General features: G+C 36.9%; 1 protein-coding gene across 1 annotated transcript; it reads left to right on the top strand.

Moving 5' to 3' along the window:
- The first annotated feature begins 10,955 nt into the window (after positions 1-10,955).
- On the top strand, positions 10,956-11,487 carry LOC101147604 (large ribosomal subunit protein uL15-like). Its single transcript, XM_055390903.2, has one exon. It carries the CDS (start codon positions 10,978-10,980, stop codon positions 11,422-11,424), a length of 447 nt encoding a protein of 148 aa, XP_055246878.1. The 5' UTR covers positions 10,956-10,977; the 3' UTR covers positions 11,425-11,487.
- The last annotated feature ends 5,764 nt before the right edge of the window (positions 11,488-17,251 follow it).

The following is a 17,251-nucleotide window of genomic DNA, read 5'->3' as shown; positions in this document are numbered from 1 at the left end:
AGGTTCAGAGGAGTGAAGCTTTTTTCCAGATATGGTTGAATTCACTTCGATCCTACCCTTTTATTTTAAATAAAAGTGAAAGAGGCATCATATCTTCCACTAATTGCTTTCCACATTTCATTTGAGATATACTTCTATTTATACATATTATAACAAAATCTCTATGCTCTTTTCCCCAGTTCCTTCAGAGGCAATGATTGCTCTTTAATACTTAAGACATTTTTATATTTCCAAAATGTCTCCAGTGGTTAGTGGTTTGATTCTTGCTTATTTATTTATTTCTCTTCAGAGCCAGTATCCTAAGGATTATAGTTCTGTCAACTGTTTACATACGGCTTTGCTTCAGATTCTGATTGATTTGTCTTATGTAATTGTGCTGCTGCTTCTTCCCACTTACGATGACTCTGCATATCCCTTGATTTAATCCCTATTTTTTCCTATAACTTCAGAAGCCATAATATTTCTTTGGTCCTTTGTGTTTTATTATTAATATCTCTAAATGCTTATCTCCCTCTCTAATATTTCCTCACAATTTTTCGTTCTTCTTCCATAAACTTCACATACAGCTATACCTTCTGCAGCAATTTTTTCTCTTCCAACACTAGTCTAGTCTCTGCTTTATTGATATAGTTTCCTAAAATATTATACCTTTTTATTACTTTACTAATTTGGATATATTTATTAAATCCCCATCACTCAGTCCTCTTAATTTAATCTACAAAACTCATTTACAACTTAGCCCTAAGCATTCATGATGGAGTCGGCTCTTCTCATTCCCTCTCCCCTCCTAATACCATCAGCCCAACTCCCAGATGTTCACCACTTCTTGCACAACAGACAGTGTTTCTCAATTTTACGTTGCCCTCCCCAGCAAATTTCTGAAACTCTAATGAACCCTATGATGTGGAACCTGTTGGTCTTCTTAGCTACAATATCACCATTTGCTCTTTAATTAACATCAGGGGAAGGCCAACTAATTCTCCAAGTTCCAATGAATGTTATTTATTTGATAGATTCCACATTCTACCATAGGCAAAGAAGCTAACTCCTCTGTGTTCCCATGGCATCTTACTTACATATAAGAATACTGTCTTGAAAATATTTGTTTATCTTTTCCTGTCTGCAAAAATGGACTCAGTTGATTTCTTTCCATTGTTCTATTTTCTGCTGGTATTTTCCAATCCCAGTTCCAAGTCAATGTGACTATTTTGCATGAACTGTTTGTACCACAAAATGTCTTGCTAAGTCACTCTGCCTCCTCTATTCACTGCTTCATTCCTGTTGAGTATAAATTGAATCTTTAACCTTACCCCTCTAGGTGGTATTAACCAAAATAAATCCTTCCAGCAGTCCCTTTTCTTTGTTTTTAAATACTTTTTCCATAATAAATGCATTTTCCTGCTGATTAAATTGCATTCAACTTCTCTACACAAGATTTTTCTAATTAAGCTCAGCAAGAAAAAATGAAATAAATATCACTGCAAAATAAAATGAACCTACAGGTCTGGAGTTACTCATTTCCTTTCAAATAAATATTTATATGATTTTCTGCCCACATTAGAATTGGAAAATATTTTCTACAAAATGCACCTTTCCTTCTACCAAAATGGATAGATAGATCATAACATTTCAAGAAGCTCACATATACGAGCAATAGAAAAATGGCAATAGCTTTAGTCAGAGTTGCAATTAAACTTAATTACTTAGACCTCTATGAATTGCTTATATGTTGTTTTCAGTGCTTTAACTTTAAGCTATTATTTTCTGTTTTACTATTCTATTTTACAGTAGGATTTAATGTAATATATTGTGTTTTCCCATTATAAAGTTCTATAAAAGTTACAGAAGAAATTATTAGGCTTTGGCAAACAACTAATTAACCCTCTTAACAGTATTTCCTTGTATATGAACTTTCATAGTCTTTGCTGCATTTGCTTATTATTATAATGCAAACATCCAGGTAAATCTCAAAATTTAACCATCCAACTAGAGGTTTAACTTCCTATGATTTTAACTGGAAGATAAAATGTTCAGTTAGATACGTAAGTAGATTTTTATATTTAATAGCCAGTACTACTAGGTTAATGTAAATGATCTAAAATTTACATTAGCCCAAATTGTTTATTTCTGATTGACTGAGAGCTCTTAAATATGTCAAAAGACCCATGTGAGAAGAATTTATATTTGATTGATGCCAATCTTTTGTGTTGAAGTGGTAAAGTATCTATTCAGAGGCATTCACATTCTGGCTAGCTTTTTATTTGGTTTCGGCTTGTAGATTAGATGTCTATAAAGAGAATATGTTACCACCTAAGATGTTTTGCTTGTCTGTCATTTGGACAAGCTGAAACTATGTTTCCCAGAATCCCTTTTCATGTATGGTCTGTATTGGAGATGGCCAAAATTTAAAAATTATTTGAGATGTGGAAGGCAAGATTGACAACTCTGTGGAACTCATCTGAGATCAGGGAAAAAGACGAAAAGGAGATTCTAAGCTGTCCCCATTTTCCTCATTCTATGCCCAGCTCTTCTCCCAGGGCCTGCTGAGCAGGGCCTGATAATTCACAGTGGCCCAGGCTCTGTTCCAGATCTCCATCATGCTTCATGTTCCAACTCTGACTACAGAAGAGCTGGTTAGTGACTTTTCTCCGAATCTCTAATTTCCCTGAAAAGGCTTAAGAAAAACAAACAAACAAAGAAACAAAAATAAAAACAACTCTTCCAGCTTCTTCCACAGCTGTGTAAGGTGTCATGCTCATAAAGAATCCCTTGTTCTGCAATACTCATAGAGATTCTACTTCTCTGACACACACTGACTGATACCAATATTGGTATCAGAATTCAGTCCAGGGGAACAGAACCTTAAGGATGAGAATGTGTAATTAGTTCTCTGATCTAGTTACATTTAAAACATTAATGGTTCTGTTTTTCTGTGTTGACCAGATACTTACAGTCCACAATATACAGTGGCAAAAAGAGTAACTTTGATTATCACCTGCAATCAAATGCTTACCAAAGGCAAGGCCTTGTGTGAACAAGTATTTGCTACCAGCCAATATTTTAGTGGAAACTAAGGAGAATAACTCATATATGAAGCTGATTGCTTGATTCTAACACATGGAGGACATGGCGAAGAAAAATCGTAAGCACAGACATTTAAATTCTAAGCTGAAGTTTTAAGTAGGGGACCAGAAAACTTTTATGAACACCCTAAAATAAATCCTTATTTCCAAGAGCTTCAGAATCAAGATTTCTGAAGATTAAACCCTAAATCTTATCTACAGATACCTGAATTACTGTTTAAACTAAATTCCCATATTCACAAGCCTTTCTTATGTTAAAGTCAGGCCATAAATTGAAAAGGTGTGAGTCCTGAAAATTGGGAATGAAGACTTCTGAGCAGATTGTGATGAAGTTGAAGACTTTGAACCCCTAAATTCTACTGAGCCTCACTGGCCTGTGGGAGCAGCCGTTATTCCCCTCCCTGAGGAGGTTAGCCTGCCCTTGCCTGCAAACCCATGCTTGCCTCTTATGATATAGGCACTTTGCCGGGCATTGTTAATCCTCCTGAGGTCCCATTCCCGCCACCTATCATTGCTTCTAGACTTGTAACCAGAATCAGTCCCCACAGGCTTAGGAAATCTGACAAAGCACAATCCGTGAGAGGTTACCCTACACACCAAAAGAATTGCATAATTTTGCCAATTTATAACACAAACCTGGGGAAAATATATGGGAACATAGCCTAACAAGTAGAATCTGAGTGGAAGAAATATGTTGGATCAGGTCAAATATATTAATATGGGTACACTAAGAAGAGATTCTGTATTCAATGTGTTTGCCTGAGTGTCTGGGAATGGCTCTACCTCTATCATTTGTTTAACTGGTGTATTGAGACATAAACCCAAAAGTGGCCCACAGAGAATGCACTTGAGATTCCAGAATTTCCTTGGTATAATCTAGAGGACAATAATCGAAGACTTGGGGAGATTGAAATGCTAGGGTAGATTTTTTATGTAAGATCTGCTTACTCACACCCTAACTAGAAGAGTCCCAAAGACATTTCCTTCAAGTCTTTGAGAAACACATTGGTGAAAGGTGTCCCAGCAACTGAAGAGCTCCATGTTGGTTCTTCCCTGCAGTCCAGGAACAACAGTGGAAGCTTTCACTGTCTAAGTGGGCTCTCTGAATTCAATGAGGATGATGAGATCCAGGAGTGCCAGGGGCCAGGTGGCAGCACTTAACTGCTAAGACTAGGAATCACAATGGTTGGCAGACTCAAAGCAGTTATAGGAATGGCTTGACCCACAGAGAACTTTGATGTTCTATAATTAATCATATGTCTGTAGGACTGAAATTGATGGTCAGTCCACTAAAGTCTTACTTGACTTGCATAAGTGGAAAGGTTTCAAATGCAGTAAATGTAAGGCTAACTTGAATCAGCATAATAGAGTTTGTGGCATATCAATCATTTTCAAAAATTATGCCACTTCATAGAACTAGAGTTCACTGAAGGAAGGCAAACTCATTTTACACCTCATAAAGAGTGGAAGTGGGCTCATGTCTTGTGGAATTCATGGCTGTCATCATGTTAACCATCTTTATAAAGTGACTAACATTTTAGAATAATGGAATGGCATTTTGAAGAGTGAATTATGGCACAAACTATGATAACGCCTTGTGTGTATGCTCACATGGCTTACACAGGACATGCTCTTATGCAGTGATCAATATACAGTGTTGTTTCTTCCATAGTCAGGATTCTGGAAGGCCTAAACAGCCCAATAAATAGGGGGGAAAGCGAATAAAAGTGATACTTATCAGAAGTGAATAAATAAACCCTGTTACTATTTGGAGATGACTTGATGGTCTACGTAGAAAACTCCAAGGACTTCAAAAAAAAAAGTCCAGTTTACTGCTGGACTACCAAACACTCATGTGATTTTCATTGAAGCCAGTTAGAAGGTTAGTAAAATAATCTATTACAAAAATTTCTGCAAAGCTAAAGTTCCCTGCAATGACCCTTATCTTATTGTATGATACTGTCCTGGGTGACGAGTTGCAAGTGTAAGCTAGATGGGTCAATGTCATTCAGACAACATAAAACTGCTTAGTATTCAAATGATTTTTGGCTACAGTGTATAATGAAGAGAAAGCTGACAAAAACTAATTAAGAGGCAGTGATGCCTACAGTTGATAGAATCAGCTTTATATTTATATTAGCCAGTTTGAGTTTCTAGTTTCTACAATACTGTCTCTACAATTTTCGATAAGATTTTGGAGCTAGAGGTCATTTCATTATATAGAAAATGAGCATAATTTCAGGGTTGTGGTAATTATTAAGTGAACTATGTAAACAGCTTAACTCAATGTCTATCACAGATTAAGCCAAAATTCTTAGTGGCTCATATCATCACCATTATGTTTGTTATATTCTTATTATGAACTAGAAACTCATAGTTAGTAACTGTACAGTCTATCAGTACATGCATTTTGTAAAGTAAAATAATTTCTGGCTGATTTTATATCATGCCCTTGAATTTTTTTCTGTCATATTTCTCATATATTCTTGAGGCATGTTATCAGAACATATGTTATCTTGCTTTATTTTAAGTATATGAGCTGTTTTAAATTGTTTTGTAACAACATGGAGTTTATGTAAAAGCATAGAAGAATAGGTACAAATGTAAATAATCTTGGGCTAAAATGTAATAAAATGTCACAGGATCTTAAAAATTTTGACTTTATATAATAAAAAAGAATTGGAAGATATAATTGTAAGGAATTACACAAGTCAACTAGAATTTCAAATTTATAAACCACCCATTTTCTTATCAAATCTAAGAAACCTAATAAAACCCAAACAGGCCAAAATATTAAAAGTAAACATTTTGAAAAAGAAAGGGACTTGGGCAATTGTTTCATGGATTCATTCAGTTTCCAACCAGTCTGAGGCCACAAGTCCCCAAATGTGCATATTTCCCATTAGCTCATTACCTAATTTTATTCTCCTTGTACACCCTTGATCCAAAAATAAAATTAATTCTATACTGTTCTTTACTTTTCTTCTATAGATACGGCCTATTTAAAAAAATGTTCCTAGAAATAAAGCCACTAAGAAAGGATCTTGATGGGATTCACCTCATTATCCATGGACACTGATCTGGATTTCATTAAATCATCCAGCCTAATTATATGTGAAGAAAAACACTTAGGGAACAAAAGGAACTGCGCTTAACACATTGGAAATATTCATCTTCATTAGCAAAGCATTTTCCTTCATAACCAAGGACTTAAAGTAATTTTCAAATAGAGTAGAAAATTCTTATAGAAGGTGTTACAATAACAACTATGTAATATTTACTATTCTGGCTCATATATTTATACTAGTCCATTTGGGATGCTATAACAAAATATCATAAACTGGGTATCCTTTAAACAACAGAAATTTATATATTACAATTCTGGAGACTGGGAAGTCCAAGAAGAAGGCACTGGCAGATTCAGTGTCTGGTAAGGGCCACTAACACACACATGGTATCTTGTTGCTGTGTCCTTACATGGTGGAAGGGAAGAGCTAGCTCTATGGGGTCCCTTTTATAATGGTGCTAATCCCAGGATTTCAACATATGAATTTAAGTGAGGACACAAACATTAATAGCAACACTTGTGAATGGTAATTTATTAATGCAGGAATATGGGTAAACACTGCCATGTGATGATAGACCCCCAAACCAAAAACAGGAGGTGGGGCAGAAAGGGTTAACAAATAACATATCAATGTTGTGTTACCTGTAATTCAGATCTTTTAATAATTGCAGACATTTCTGTTGAAACATCACCATGCAGAATTGGAACTTTCCAATATTATGTATGATACGAAGATGACATTCTGCATTTTAAAAAGCAAAGATGTAAAGTTGAATAGTTGATGTGACATCTAGGTATAACAATAATCATTATTAACACTGCTTAAAGATGTGATATTGGATTTTTGAATAAATATAATATTTAACTTTTTAAATATTTATTTTGAAAACATACACTCATTTAAATTATTTCCTTTAAAATGTCTATTTTAATACATGTTATAATTGTGTAGGAAAAGTCTTATGACAGAAGAGGTAAAAGAACATTTCTTATTTTTGAATATGCTTTGTGTTTTCTGGTCTGAAATATCTCTGGAGACTGTAGTGCATGCAAACTAGACCATTAAGGACCACAGATTTATTCTCATGGAATGCTAAAATGTATTAAAATTGATGTTAAAAATCTAACATCTGAAACACATATTTGATTTCTTATTTATATTATCTATTGCTGTTCTTTCCAATATAGATGTGAGTTATTGGGTTTTCCAATTAATATTCTACTTACGAAGGAAACGCTTTTATTCCAAAAGCAGGAAAATGGCACAAGTGATAAAAGAAGGCATGACTTACAAGCAGACTTTTATTGCTATCCATTATACCGTCTTGAAATACAATTGCTTTAGTGTTTTCTTATTAAAGGGTTATATGACGGAAGGCTTACTAGAAAATTGCGCCTTACAGTATATTTTCTGCTAGAGGAGATTCACATTCCTAATGTTATTTTTACTAAATCAATTCATAAATAGTCACTATGTTTTGAAAAGTAAACCATATATTTAGGTAGAGAGCATGCATAAACAAGTGAAGAAACTAAATGTTCTAAATGGAATATGCCTTGGTTTTAACTATTAAATTGTTCACATCTATATACTACCTAATCCCGAGGTCACACAAAATTAAACAGAGCAGTCATCTATTTATATACACACTCTTATCATACCAGGACAACTGTGTTTTCCACAAATCCTGGGAATTCAACAATTCCACTTTGAAAGATTATTTATTTGTGTCTTGAAAGAAATTTTGTCATTAAGAATTCTGCATAAAATACCTAGGAATCCAACTGACAAGGGATGTGAAGGACCTCTTCAAGGAGAACTGCAAACCACTGCTCAATGAAATAAAAGAGGATACAAACAAATGGAAGAACATTCCATGCTCATGGGTAGGAAGAATCAATACCGTGAAAATGGCCGTACTGCCCAAGGTAATTTATAGATTCAATGCCATCCCCATCAAGCTACCAATGACTTTCTTCACAGAATTGGAAAAAACTGCTTAAAGTTCATATGGAACCAAAAAAGAGCCCTCATTGCCAAGTCAATCCTAAGCCAAAAGAACAAAGCTGGAGGCATCACACTACCTGACTTCAAACTATACTACAAGGCTACAGTAACCAAAACAGCATGATACTGGGACCAAAACAGATACATAGGCAAATGGAACAGAACAGAGCCCTCAGAAATAATGTCGCATATCTACAACTATCTGATCTTTGACAAACCTGACAAAAACAAGAAATGGGGAAAGGATTCCCTATTTAATAAATGGTGCTGGGAAAACTGGCTAGCCATATGTAGAAAGCTGAAACTGGATCCCTTCCTTATACCTTATACAAAAATCAATTCAAGATGGATTAAAGACTTAAATGTTGGACCTAAAACCATAAAAACCCTAGAAGAAAACCTAGGCAACACCATTCAGGACATAGGCATGGGCAAGGACTTCATGTCTAAAACACCAAAAGCAATGGCAACAAAGCCACAGTTGACAAATGGGATCTAATTAAACTAAAGAGCTTCTGCACAGCAAAAGAAACTACCATCAGCGTGAACAGGCAACCAACAGAATGGGAGAGAATTTTTGCAATCTACTCATCTGACAAAGGGCTAATATCCAGAATCTACAATGAACTCAAATGAATTTACAAGAAAAAAACAAACAACCCCATCAAAAAGTGGGTGAAGGATATGAACAGACACTTCTCAAAAGAAGACATTTATGCAGCCAAAAGACACATGAAAAACTGCTCATCATCACTGGCTATCAGAGAAATGCAAATCAAAACCACAATGAGATAACATCTCACACCAGTTAGAATGGCGATCATTAAAAAGTCAGGAAACAACAGATACTGGAGAGGATGTGGAGAAATAGGAACACTTTTACACTGTTGGTGGGACTGAAAACTAGTTCAACCATTGTGGAAGTCAGTGTGGCGATTCCTCAGGGATCTAGAACTAGAAATACCATTTGACCCAGCCATCCCATTACTGGGTACATACCAAAAGGATTATAAATCAAGCTGCTTTAAAGACACATGCACACGTATGTTTATTGCGGCACTATTCACAATAGCAAAGACTTGGAACCAACCCAAATGTCTAACAATGACAGACTGGATTAAGAAGATGTGGCACATATACACCATGGAATACTATGCAGCCATAAAAAATGATGAGTTCATGTCCTTTGTAGGGACATGGATGAAGCTGGAAACCATCATTCTCAGCAAACTATCACAAGGACAAAAAACCAAACACCGCATGTTCTCACTCATAGGTGGGAATTGAACAATGAGAACACATGGACACAGGAAAGGGAACATCACACACCGGGGCCTGTTGTGGGGTGGGGGGAGGGGGGAAGGAGAGCATTAGGAGATAGACCTAATGTTAAATGACGAGTTAATGGGTGCAGCACACCAACATGGCACATGTATACATATGTAACAAACCTGCACGTTGTGCACATGTACCCTGAAACTTAAAGCATAATAAAAAAAAAATTAAAAAAAAAAAAGAATTCTGTGTAAGGCGGTGCCCGGTGGCTCACGCCTGTAATCCCAGCACTTTGGGAGGCTGAGGCAGGTGGATCATGAGGTCAGGAGATTGAGACCATCCTGGCTAACACGGTGAAACCCGTCTCTACTAAAAATACAAAAAATTAGAAGGGCGTGGTGGCAGGCACCTGTAGTCCCAGCTACCGGGGAGGCTGAGGCAGGAGAATGATGTGAACCCCAGAGGTGGAGCTTGCAGTGAGCCGAGATCACGCCACTGCACTCCGGCCTGGGCCACAGAGCGAGATTCCATCTCAAAAAAAAAAAAAAAAAAAAAAGAATTCTGCATAAAAATATAAAGACTCTAAATAAATAGAAGTTCTATCTCATGGCTGCCATTTCGCAGCCCTTCACTCATTCATTCTTAAACGAGGCTGAGGAAAGCAGGGTGGAAAGTATTTTCTCATCCCAGTGTCTTTGCACTTTAAAACTATGAACATGTGTTAAATCCTAGCTACTGAGGAGGCTGAGGCTGGAGCACTCCTTGAGCCCAGGAGTTCAAGTCCAGGCTAAGCAACATAGCAAGACCCTTGTCTCTGAAAAACATTTGAAAAATTGAGCCAGGCTGGGTGCAGTGGCTCACAACTGTAATCCTAGCACTTCGGGAGGCCAAGGCGGGTGGATCACTTGAGGTCAGGAGTTCGAGACCAGCCTGGCCAACATGGTGAAACCCTGTCTCTACTAAAAATACAAAAATTAGCCAGAAATCGCTTGAACCTGGGAGGTGGAGGTTCCAGTGAGCCAAGACTGTGCCACGGCACTCCAGCCTGGGCAATAGAGAGACACTCTGTCTCAAGTAAACAAATAAGCCACAGGTGGTGGTACATGCCTGTCATCCCAGCTACTCAGGAGGCTGAGGTGGAAAGATCACTTGAGCCCAGGAGTTGGAGGCTGCAGTGAGCTATGATCGCATCACTGCACTGCAGAGTGGGTGACAGAGCAAGACCTCATATCTAATTTTTTTTAATTTTTATGTATATACATTACCTGATGAAATTATAAATTAAATAGTTTAAAAAGGAAGAACATATAGCAGATTTTGAACTTGTTGCAGTGGTGAAATTATTGATAGTTTTTCTCTTGTTCCTCTGCATTCTGATTTTCTTGAAATTGACTTCTATTCGTTGTGTTACTAAAAGAATATTGATTTATATTTTTAAAGTGTGAATAGGAGTTGAAAAAAGTCTTAACTCCTATTCAAGTCTTTCTAGAAATATTGCTCAAGAAGAAGAAGATAGTTTTTTTTTTTTCGTCTGGGCTGCCAACATGCCATCCAGACTGAGGAAGACCCGGAAACTTAGGGGCCACGTGAGCCACGGCCACGGCCGCATAGGCAAGCACCGGAAGCACCCTGGCGGCCGCGGTAATGCTGGTGGTCTGCATCACCACCGGATCACCTTCGACAAATACCACCCAGGCTACTTTGGGAAAGTTGGTATGAAGCATTACCACTTAAAGAGGAACCAGAGCTTCTGCCCAACTGTCAACCTTGACAAATTGTGGACTTTGGTCAGTGAACAGACACGGGTGAATGCTGCTAAAAACAAGACTGGGGCTGCTCCCATCATTGATGTGGTGCGATCTGGCTACTACAAAGTTCTGGGAAAGGGAAAGCTCCCAAAGCAGCCTGTCACCGTGAAGGCCAAATTCTTCAGCAGAAGAGCTGAGGAGAAGATTAAGAGTGTTGGGGGAGCCTGTGTCCTGGTGGCTTGAAGCCACATGGAGGGAGTTTCGTTAAATGCTAACTACTTTAAAAAAAAAAAAAGAAAGAAAGAAAAGAAGAAGAAGATAAATGGAATACTGGAAATGTGAGACCAAAATGAGAAATCCCAGAGCATATTGGTGTGGTGATGATAATGACCCAGCAGACAGGGAAAGCAGGTGAAGGAGAGAGAGGAGGTAATTTCTGTGTGAAGTCTTTGCGGAGGAAAGAGACAATAGGATATCAAGAACGGGTCTTCCCTGGGAGCATGAATATTTCACCTCATCCATTTCTACAGGAGTGAAGGCAGGATATGTAAGTTCTGATATAGTTAAGTGGATAGATCCTGTAGTGGAAGATGAAGAATTTCAATTCTGATAGTCTGTATTTCCAAAATGACATTTGAGACTAGCTCATCAGCTAATGGGGAATGGGAGAATGAGAGAGTATGGAAATTTTGAGGAAAAATTAGAAGACATGAAATGGTCTACAAATTTACTCAAATTTCATGACAATGTTAGTTGCTTATTGGAGATTTCTGGCCATTAATTTAAAGTGAAAATAGATTAATTGATTATTATAAAAGCAGGTAACAAGCCTAAAATATAGTAGATGTTCATAGAATGGTGCATATTGTTTTGTTATTGTTCTGGACTCTTAACCGGAAAACTCAGGGCCAGATTAAAGTTCAGAATCTTTTCTGATTGGCTTTAGCTTCTCTCAGATTTTTTGAGATGTGATTCCTTCTATCTCCCCATCTAGATGCCCATTGCCATCCCTGCACTATGCAGATCTTTAGTATAACATCCTCTATCCTCTTTACATAAATAGATGAACAAACAAAGCAGATCAATTTCTCCATTTAAGATCCTCATACCTTGGGGATGGAGGGTAATCAGAAGGAGTAAAGCCAGGTTGTTGGATGAGAAGGGTTCTCTAGGACTCATTTTTCAGCTGCTTCTTGTCACATTGAATACATGCAAATCTATATTTCTTTTAGTCTCAGCAAGGGTGGGGAATCCTATGTCCTTTAAAACAAGAATTTTCTGAATTCCTTGCTTCCTGTATCTATTGGTTGCTCTGCGGCACCTTCAACTCAGCATCTGCTTTCCTGAATCTGTTCAATTGTTCCCATAAGTTAATGTTTGCTCTTTATGATCTTAGATGTGATGTTGACTTCTACTTCATTAGTCATTTGCACAGGTGCTGAGACAGTCAATATAAAAATCTTATTCATAGTTTTCAGTACGGTAGCAGAAACAATCAGGTTGACTGACTGGTCCAAGGTAAGCTGGTTAAGAAGTAGTAGAATAGGACTCATGTCTAGTACTATTTACCTTCTCTGGCTGGGTGCAGTGGCTTATGCCTTTAACACCAGCGCTCTGGGAGGCCTTGACAGGAGAATCACTTGAGGCCAGGAGTTCAAGACCAGCCTGGCCAACATAGCAAGATCTTGTCTCTACAGAAATAAAAAAAAATTAGCCTAGCAATGTTGGCGCCCACCTGCAGTCCCAGCTACTTGGGAGGCTGAGGCGGGAAGATCACTTGGGCCCAGGAGTTCAAGGCTGCAGTGAGTATGATAACACCACTGCACTCCAGCCTGAGTGACAGAGTAAGACCTTGTCTCTAATAAAACTACATTCATAAAAATATAAATAAATTTAAAGAAAACAACTTATCTTCTCTGAAACAGTGGTTCCCAAAGTTTATAATGTATTGTAATCACCTTGAGTGTTTATTAAAACACATTTCTGAGCTTCAGTCCCAAAGATGTTGATTCAGTAGATCTAGGACGGCACCTGATATTCTAAACTTCTAACAAATTTCTAAATGAAGTTAATGCTGCTGGTTTTTTCTGTAGAAAACATAAAGCATTTCAAGTTCTGCCCTCCCAAATCTCGTTCTCTGGCTCCAAGTCCAAGAATCTTACTAATACTTTATGTCTCCCAACATGCTGAGGATCTCTTTAGATGTGCGTGCCCTAATCTTGGATGTAGTAGTTGCTGTATCTGCAGGTTAGACAGAAGACTAGTAATCTCTCCTTGAAACATTGAGTCTTTAAGCTCCTAGAAGTTACCCTTGGAAGGGTTCCCTGTTAATTCTTATGTGTAAATATTTGTATGATGTGTAGAATTTTAGTTAAAGAATAGCTTCTCTATAGGACACAGACTTATAGTTTCTATGTTTTTCTTTTTTTCATTTTTTTCTTTTTTTTTTCGAGAGAGAGTCTTGCTCTGTCACCCAGGCTGGAGTGCAGTGGCACGATCTTGGCTCACTGCAACCTCTGCCTCCTGGGTTCAAATGATTCTGGTGCCTCAGCCTCCTGAGTAGCTGGGACTACAGGTGCGTGCTACCACATCCGGCTGATTTTTGTATTTTTGGTAGAGATGGGATTTCACCATGTTGGCCAGGCTGGTCTGGAACTCCTGACCTCAAGTGATCCGCACGCCTCGGCCTCCCAAAGTTCTGGGATTACAGGCGTGAGCCACTGTACCCAGCCGGCTTCTGTGGATTTTAAGAGTGGAAAATTTATGGCTCCCTCTTCTATTTATCTTCCATTTACAGAGCCAAATCCATCCAGTGCAATGTGAGGTATATTTTCTCCAAATATCTGCTCAGAGAATCAATATTTTAAGGCCAATCATTTATTCCTACTGGCATTTAAATTCACATATGCAAGAAAAACTCAAATTATTTTTCACAGACCGCAAGGGGCATATAATTAAGTTAATCCCAAGAGGAGCTTATAGTTTCCCCAGAAAAATATACAGCAAAAATAAGTATCGAAAATCCCATTTGAATCTCATATGCACGTTTTTAATGTAAAAATGAAGTTTTAGATGCAAAATGTCATTTTAAATTTAGCTATTCATATCTTATAGCTTAGATACTGACAAAATTTTAGTCAGTGTAATCAATCCTTAGGGATATAGTGATTTTTTTTTAATTTCCTTTGCCAACTGGAAAGAAATTGAGTAGGAGAATAATTTTAGAGAGATGAGACAGCCTCCAGGTAAAACTGACTTTTTACCAAAGATTTATGTGAAGGTGTGTTATGATGATCGAAAAGAGAATCTTCTCACTATCAAAGCAGCAGATTTAAAAGCATATTTTGACATGGAACATTGTGTGCAAAAAATCTAAAATCATTAAAAGAACTTAAGTAAGTAAGCATTTTTAACTAAGTTGTCAGGAAAGATTTCCCAATAATAAAACAAAGTTATCTCCTGAAAATGTCAGACTTATCATATCAACTTCAGATATATATTATGTGAGAAGAGACATGAAGATTAAATTGCATCAAAAAGACATTATTATGCCATTGAAAATATTTCAGTTGGTTTGATTAAAAAATGTATGAATTTATAAAATGAACAATCTTAATTAAAAATGACTATTTAAAGAAAACCTCTAAACCTGGGCACATTGCTCTATATCTCAATTTTGCACTAACCCCGTATTAAGAAACTGTATGTAAGTTTGGAAAATATCAAGCCAAAGAAATCTCAAAAAATGAAAGTTGCAAGACCATTTGTATGGTCTCTATTCATGGAAAAATAGCAAAATTTTTTATCTAAAGATCGAGTTATAAGACTTTGCTTCTCGGACGCAACAGTATTTTTGAGGGGGAGTCAGGGCTATTTGTCACCTTCAAGTTGAGGTCATGCCATTTTTATTATCTCCGTTTCTGATTTAGCAAGTATTGCTGCCCATCTTCTCCTGAATACTTCCTGTATTTCTTAATTTCCTTATCTTTTTTCATGTTACTGACAATGACTCACTAATGAATAATTCTCACTCAATAATTAATATCTTCCTATTCATTCTCTTCCCAGTCTTTCAAAAATCTGTATTTACTTTCTTCAATAATTTTTCGATGAGGTACGTAATACATTTCCAATTCTTCCCTGGAAGAAATCCGCAGCACACAGCCCAAGCACATAACACCATTTAGTACAGATTACTACTGAGATTTGGCTTCATTTATGTAACCATCACCTCTAAGTTTATGTGAAAAGCTAAATGAATATTTTGGAAAAGAGGTGTTTTTTTTTAAATTACTTAAAGTTCATGAAGATATCACAATAATGGACATAAACAATAATGTTGATGTAAATAATCCTTAACTTCAGAAGAATTCAGAATTCCCAAATCTGTTATAAGCAGTACTTGGTACAAAGAAAGTCATGCACTCACATTTTAAAAATATCAAAACAAATGGATAAAAGAGATATTTGTAATTATGATGAGAAGGTGCAAATAAATCCTACCTCTTTCTATTTTCTCTCAGGATATTATTCAAAATAGTTCAAAGCTAACAGTAAAATATACAGAATATCTTGACCCCAATTTACAATAGAACTCATTAATATGAACCTCCCCACAAGATCCAAAAGAAGTACATCTTTACCAATTTGGTGAACAGAATAATACCACTTGTCTTATTTCTTATTTCAATAATAAATCTACTTCTCCCTCATCATAAGAATGTCTTCATCCCCTTCCTATGATTACTTCAATATCTTAGTCATTCCAGGAGTTCAGGCTTGATTATAGAAAGAAAACTAGAATGTCTTGTCTGTGTGTTTTAGAGGTTTCTGTTTTGTTTGTTTGTTTGTTTGTTTTTTGCTGTTATTGCTCTCCAAGCACCATACACATCCGTACAAAATACCAGGGCTACAGTCTTCTAGCAAAAGCCTGTCACAACCAAGAATCTCCACCATTCTTGATGGCTTGGTTTCGTTGTGATTGTGGTTCCAGGCAAGTAGCGTAGGAAGAAACTTTCTGTGCCAGAAGCAAATTCCATTTTGTTCCATCTGGTGAATTTCAAATGATTTCTCTAGTATAATCAGTGTCACTGCAGCCATGTTAAAAAAAACATCAGAAGCCTTTCCTGCCTCCAGTTCTGCTCTTACATAGCTAGAAGCAGCTTACCTCTAAAATGCCTCCTTAATATGATCTCTCAGTAGCTGAGCAAGAAAGAGTGAGTTGCCCCCTTCTGCAGTATCTAAACCTACTTATATGCACCTGTATAACCTCCTCCCCACCAAGATTAACAGTAGGCTACTTTTTTCATTCTGATTGTAAAAGAACCTTTGCCACAACAAGAAATCTATACTGACACACTAATTATTCATTCCATAATAATAATGTATGGCTGAGTCAAACTGGAGACATTGAGAAAACATTCTGGATTGAAAAAATAAAAAGTTCTACTCACAGAATTAGAAAAAAACTATTTTAAAATTTCTATGTAACCAAAAAAGAGCCTGAATATCCAAGACAATCCTAAGCAAAAAGAACAAAGCTGGAGGCATCACACTACCCAACTTCAAACTATACTACAAGGCTACAATAACCAAAACAGCATGGTACTGGTACAAGAAGAGCAACCTAGACCAATAGAATATAATAGAGAACTCAGAAATAAGACTACAGAACTACAACCATCTGATCTTTGACAAACTTGACAAAAACAAGTAATAGGGAAAATTCCCTATTTATTAAATGGTGCTGGGAGTGCTGGCTAGCCAGAGGCAGAAAATTGAAACTGGGCCCCTTCCTTACGCTATATACAAAAATTCACTCAAGATGGATTAAAGACTTAAATGTAAAATCCAAAACTGTAAAAACCCTAGAAGAAAATTGAGGCTATGCCACTCAGGACATAGGCATGGGCAAAGATTTCATGATGAAAACAACAAAAGCAATGGCAACAAAAGCAAAAATTGACAAATGGGGTCTAATTAAAACTAAAGAGCTTCTGTAGCGCAAAAGAAACTATCGTCAGAGTGAACAGACAACCTACAAAATGGGAGAAAATTTTTGCAATCTATC

The sequence above is a fragment of the Gorilla gorilla genome, chromosome 5 (genome assembly GCF_029281585.2).
Source record: "Gorilla gorilla gorilla isolate KB3781 chromosome 5, NHGRI_mGorGor1-v2.1_pri, whole genome shotgun sequence".
In the NCBI taxonomy this organism is placed as follows: domain Eukaryota; kingdom Metazoa; phylum Chordata; class Mammalia; order Primates; family Hominidae; genus Gorilla; species Gorilla gorilla.
Note: the sequence above shows the minus strand (reverse complement) of the source record. Positions and strands in the feature narration are given on the sequence as shown.

Coding starts and splice junctions, on each gene's coding strand:
- LOC101147604 (XM_055390903.2), top strand. CDS start 10,978: ATGCCATCCAGACTGAGGAAGACCCGGAAACTTAGGGGCCACGTGAGC.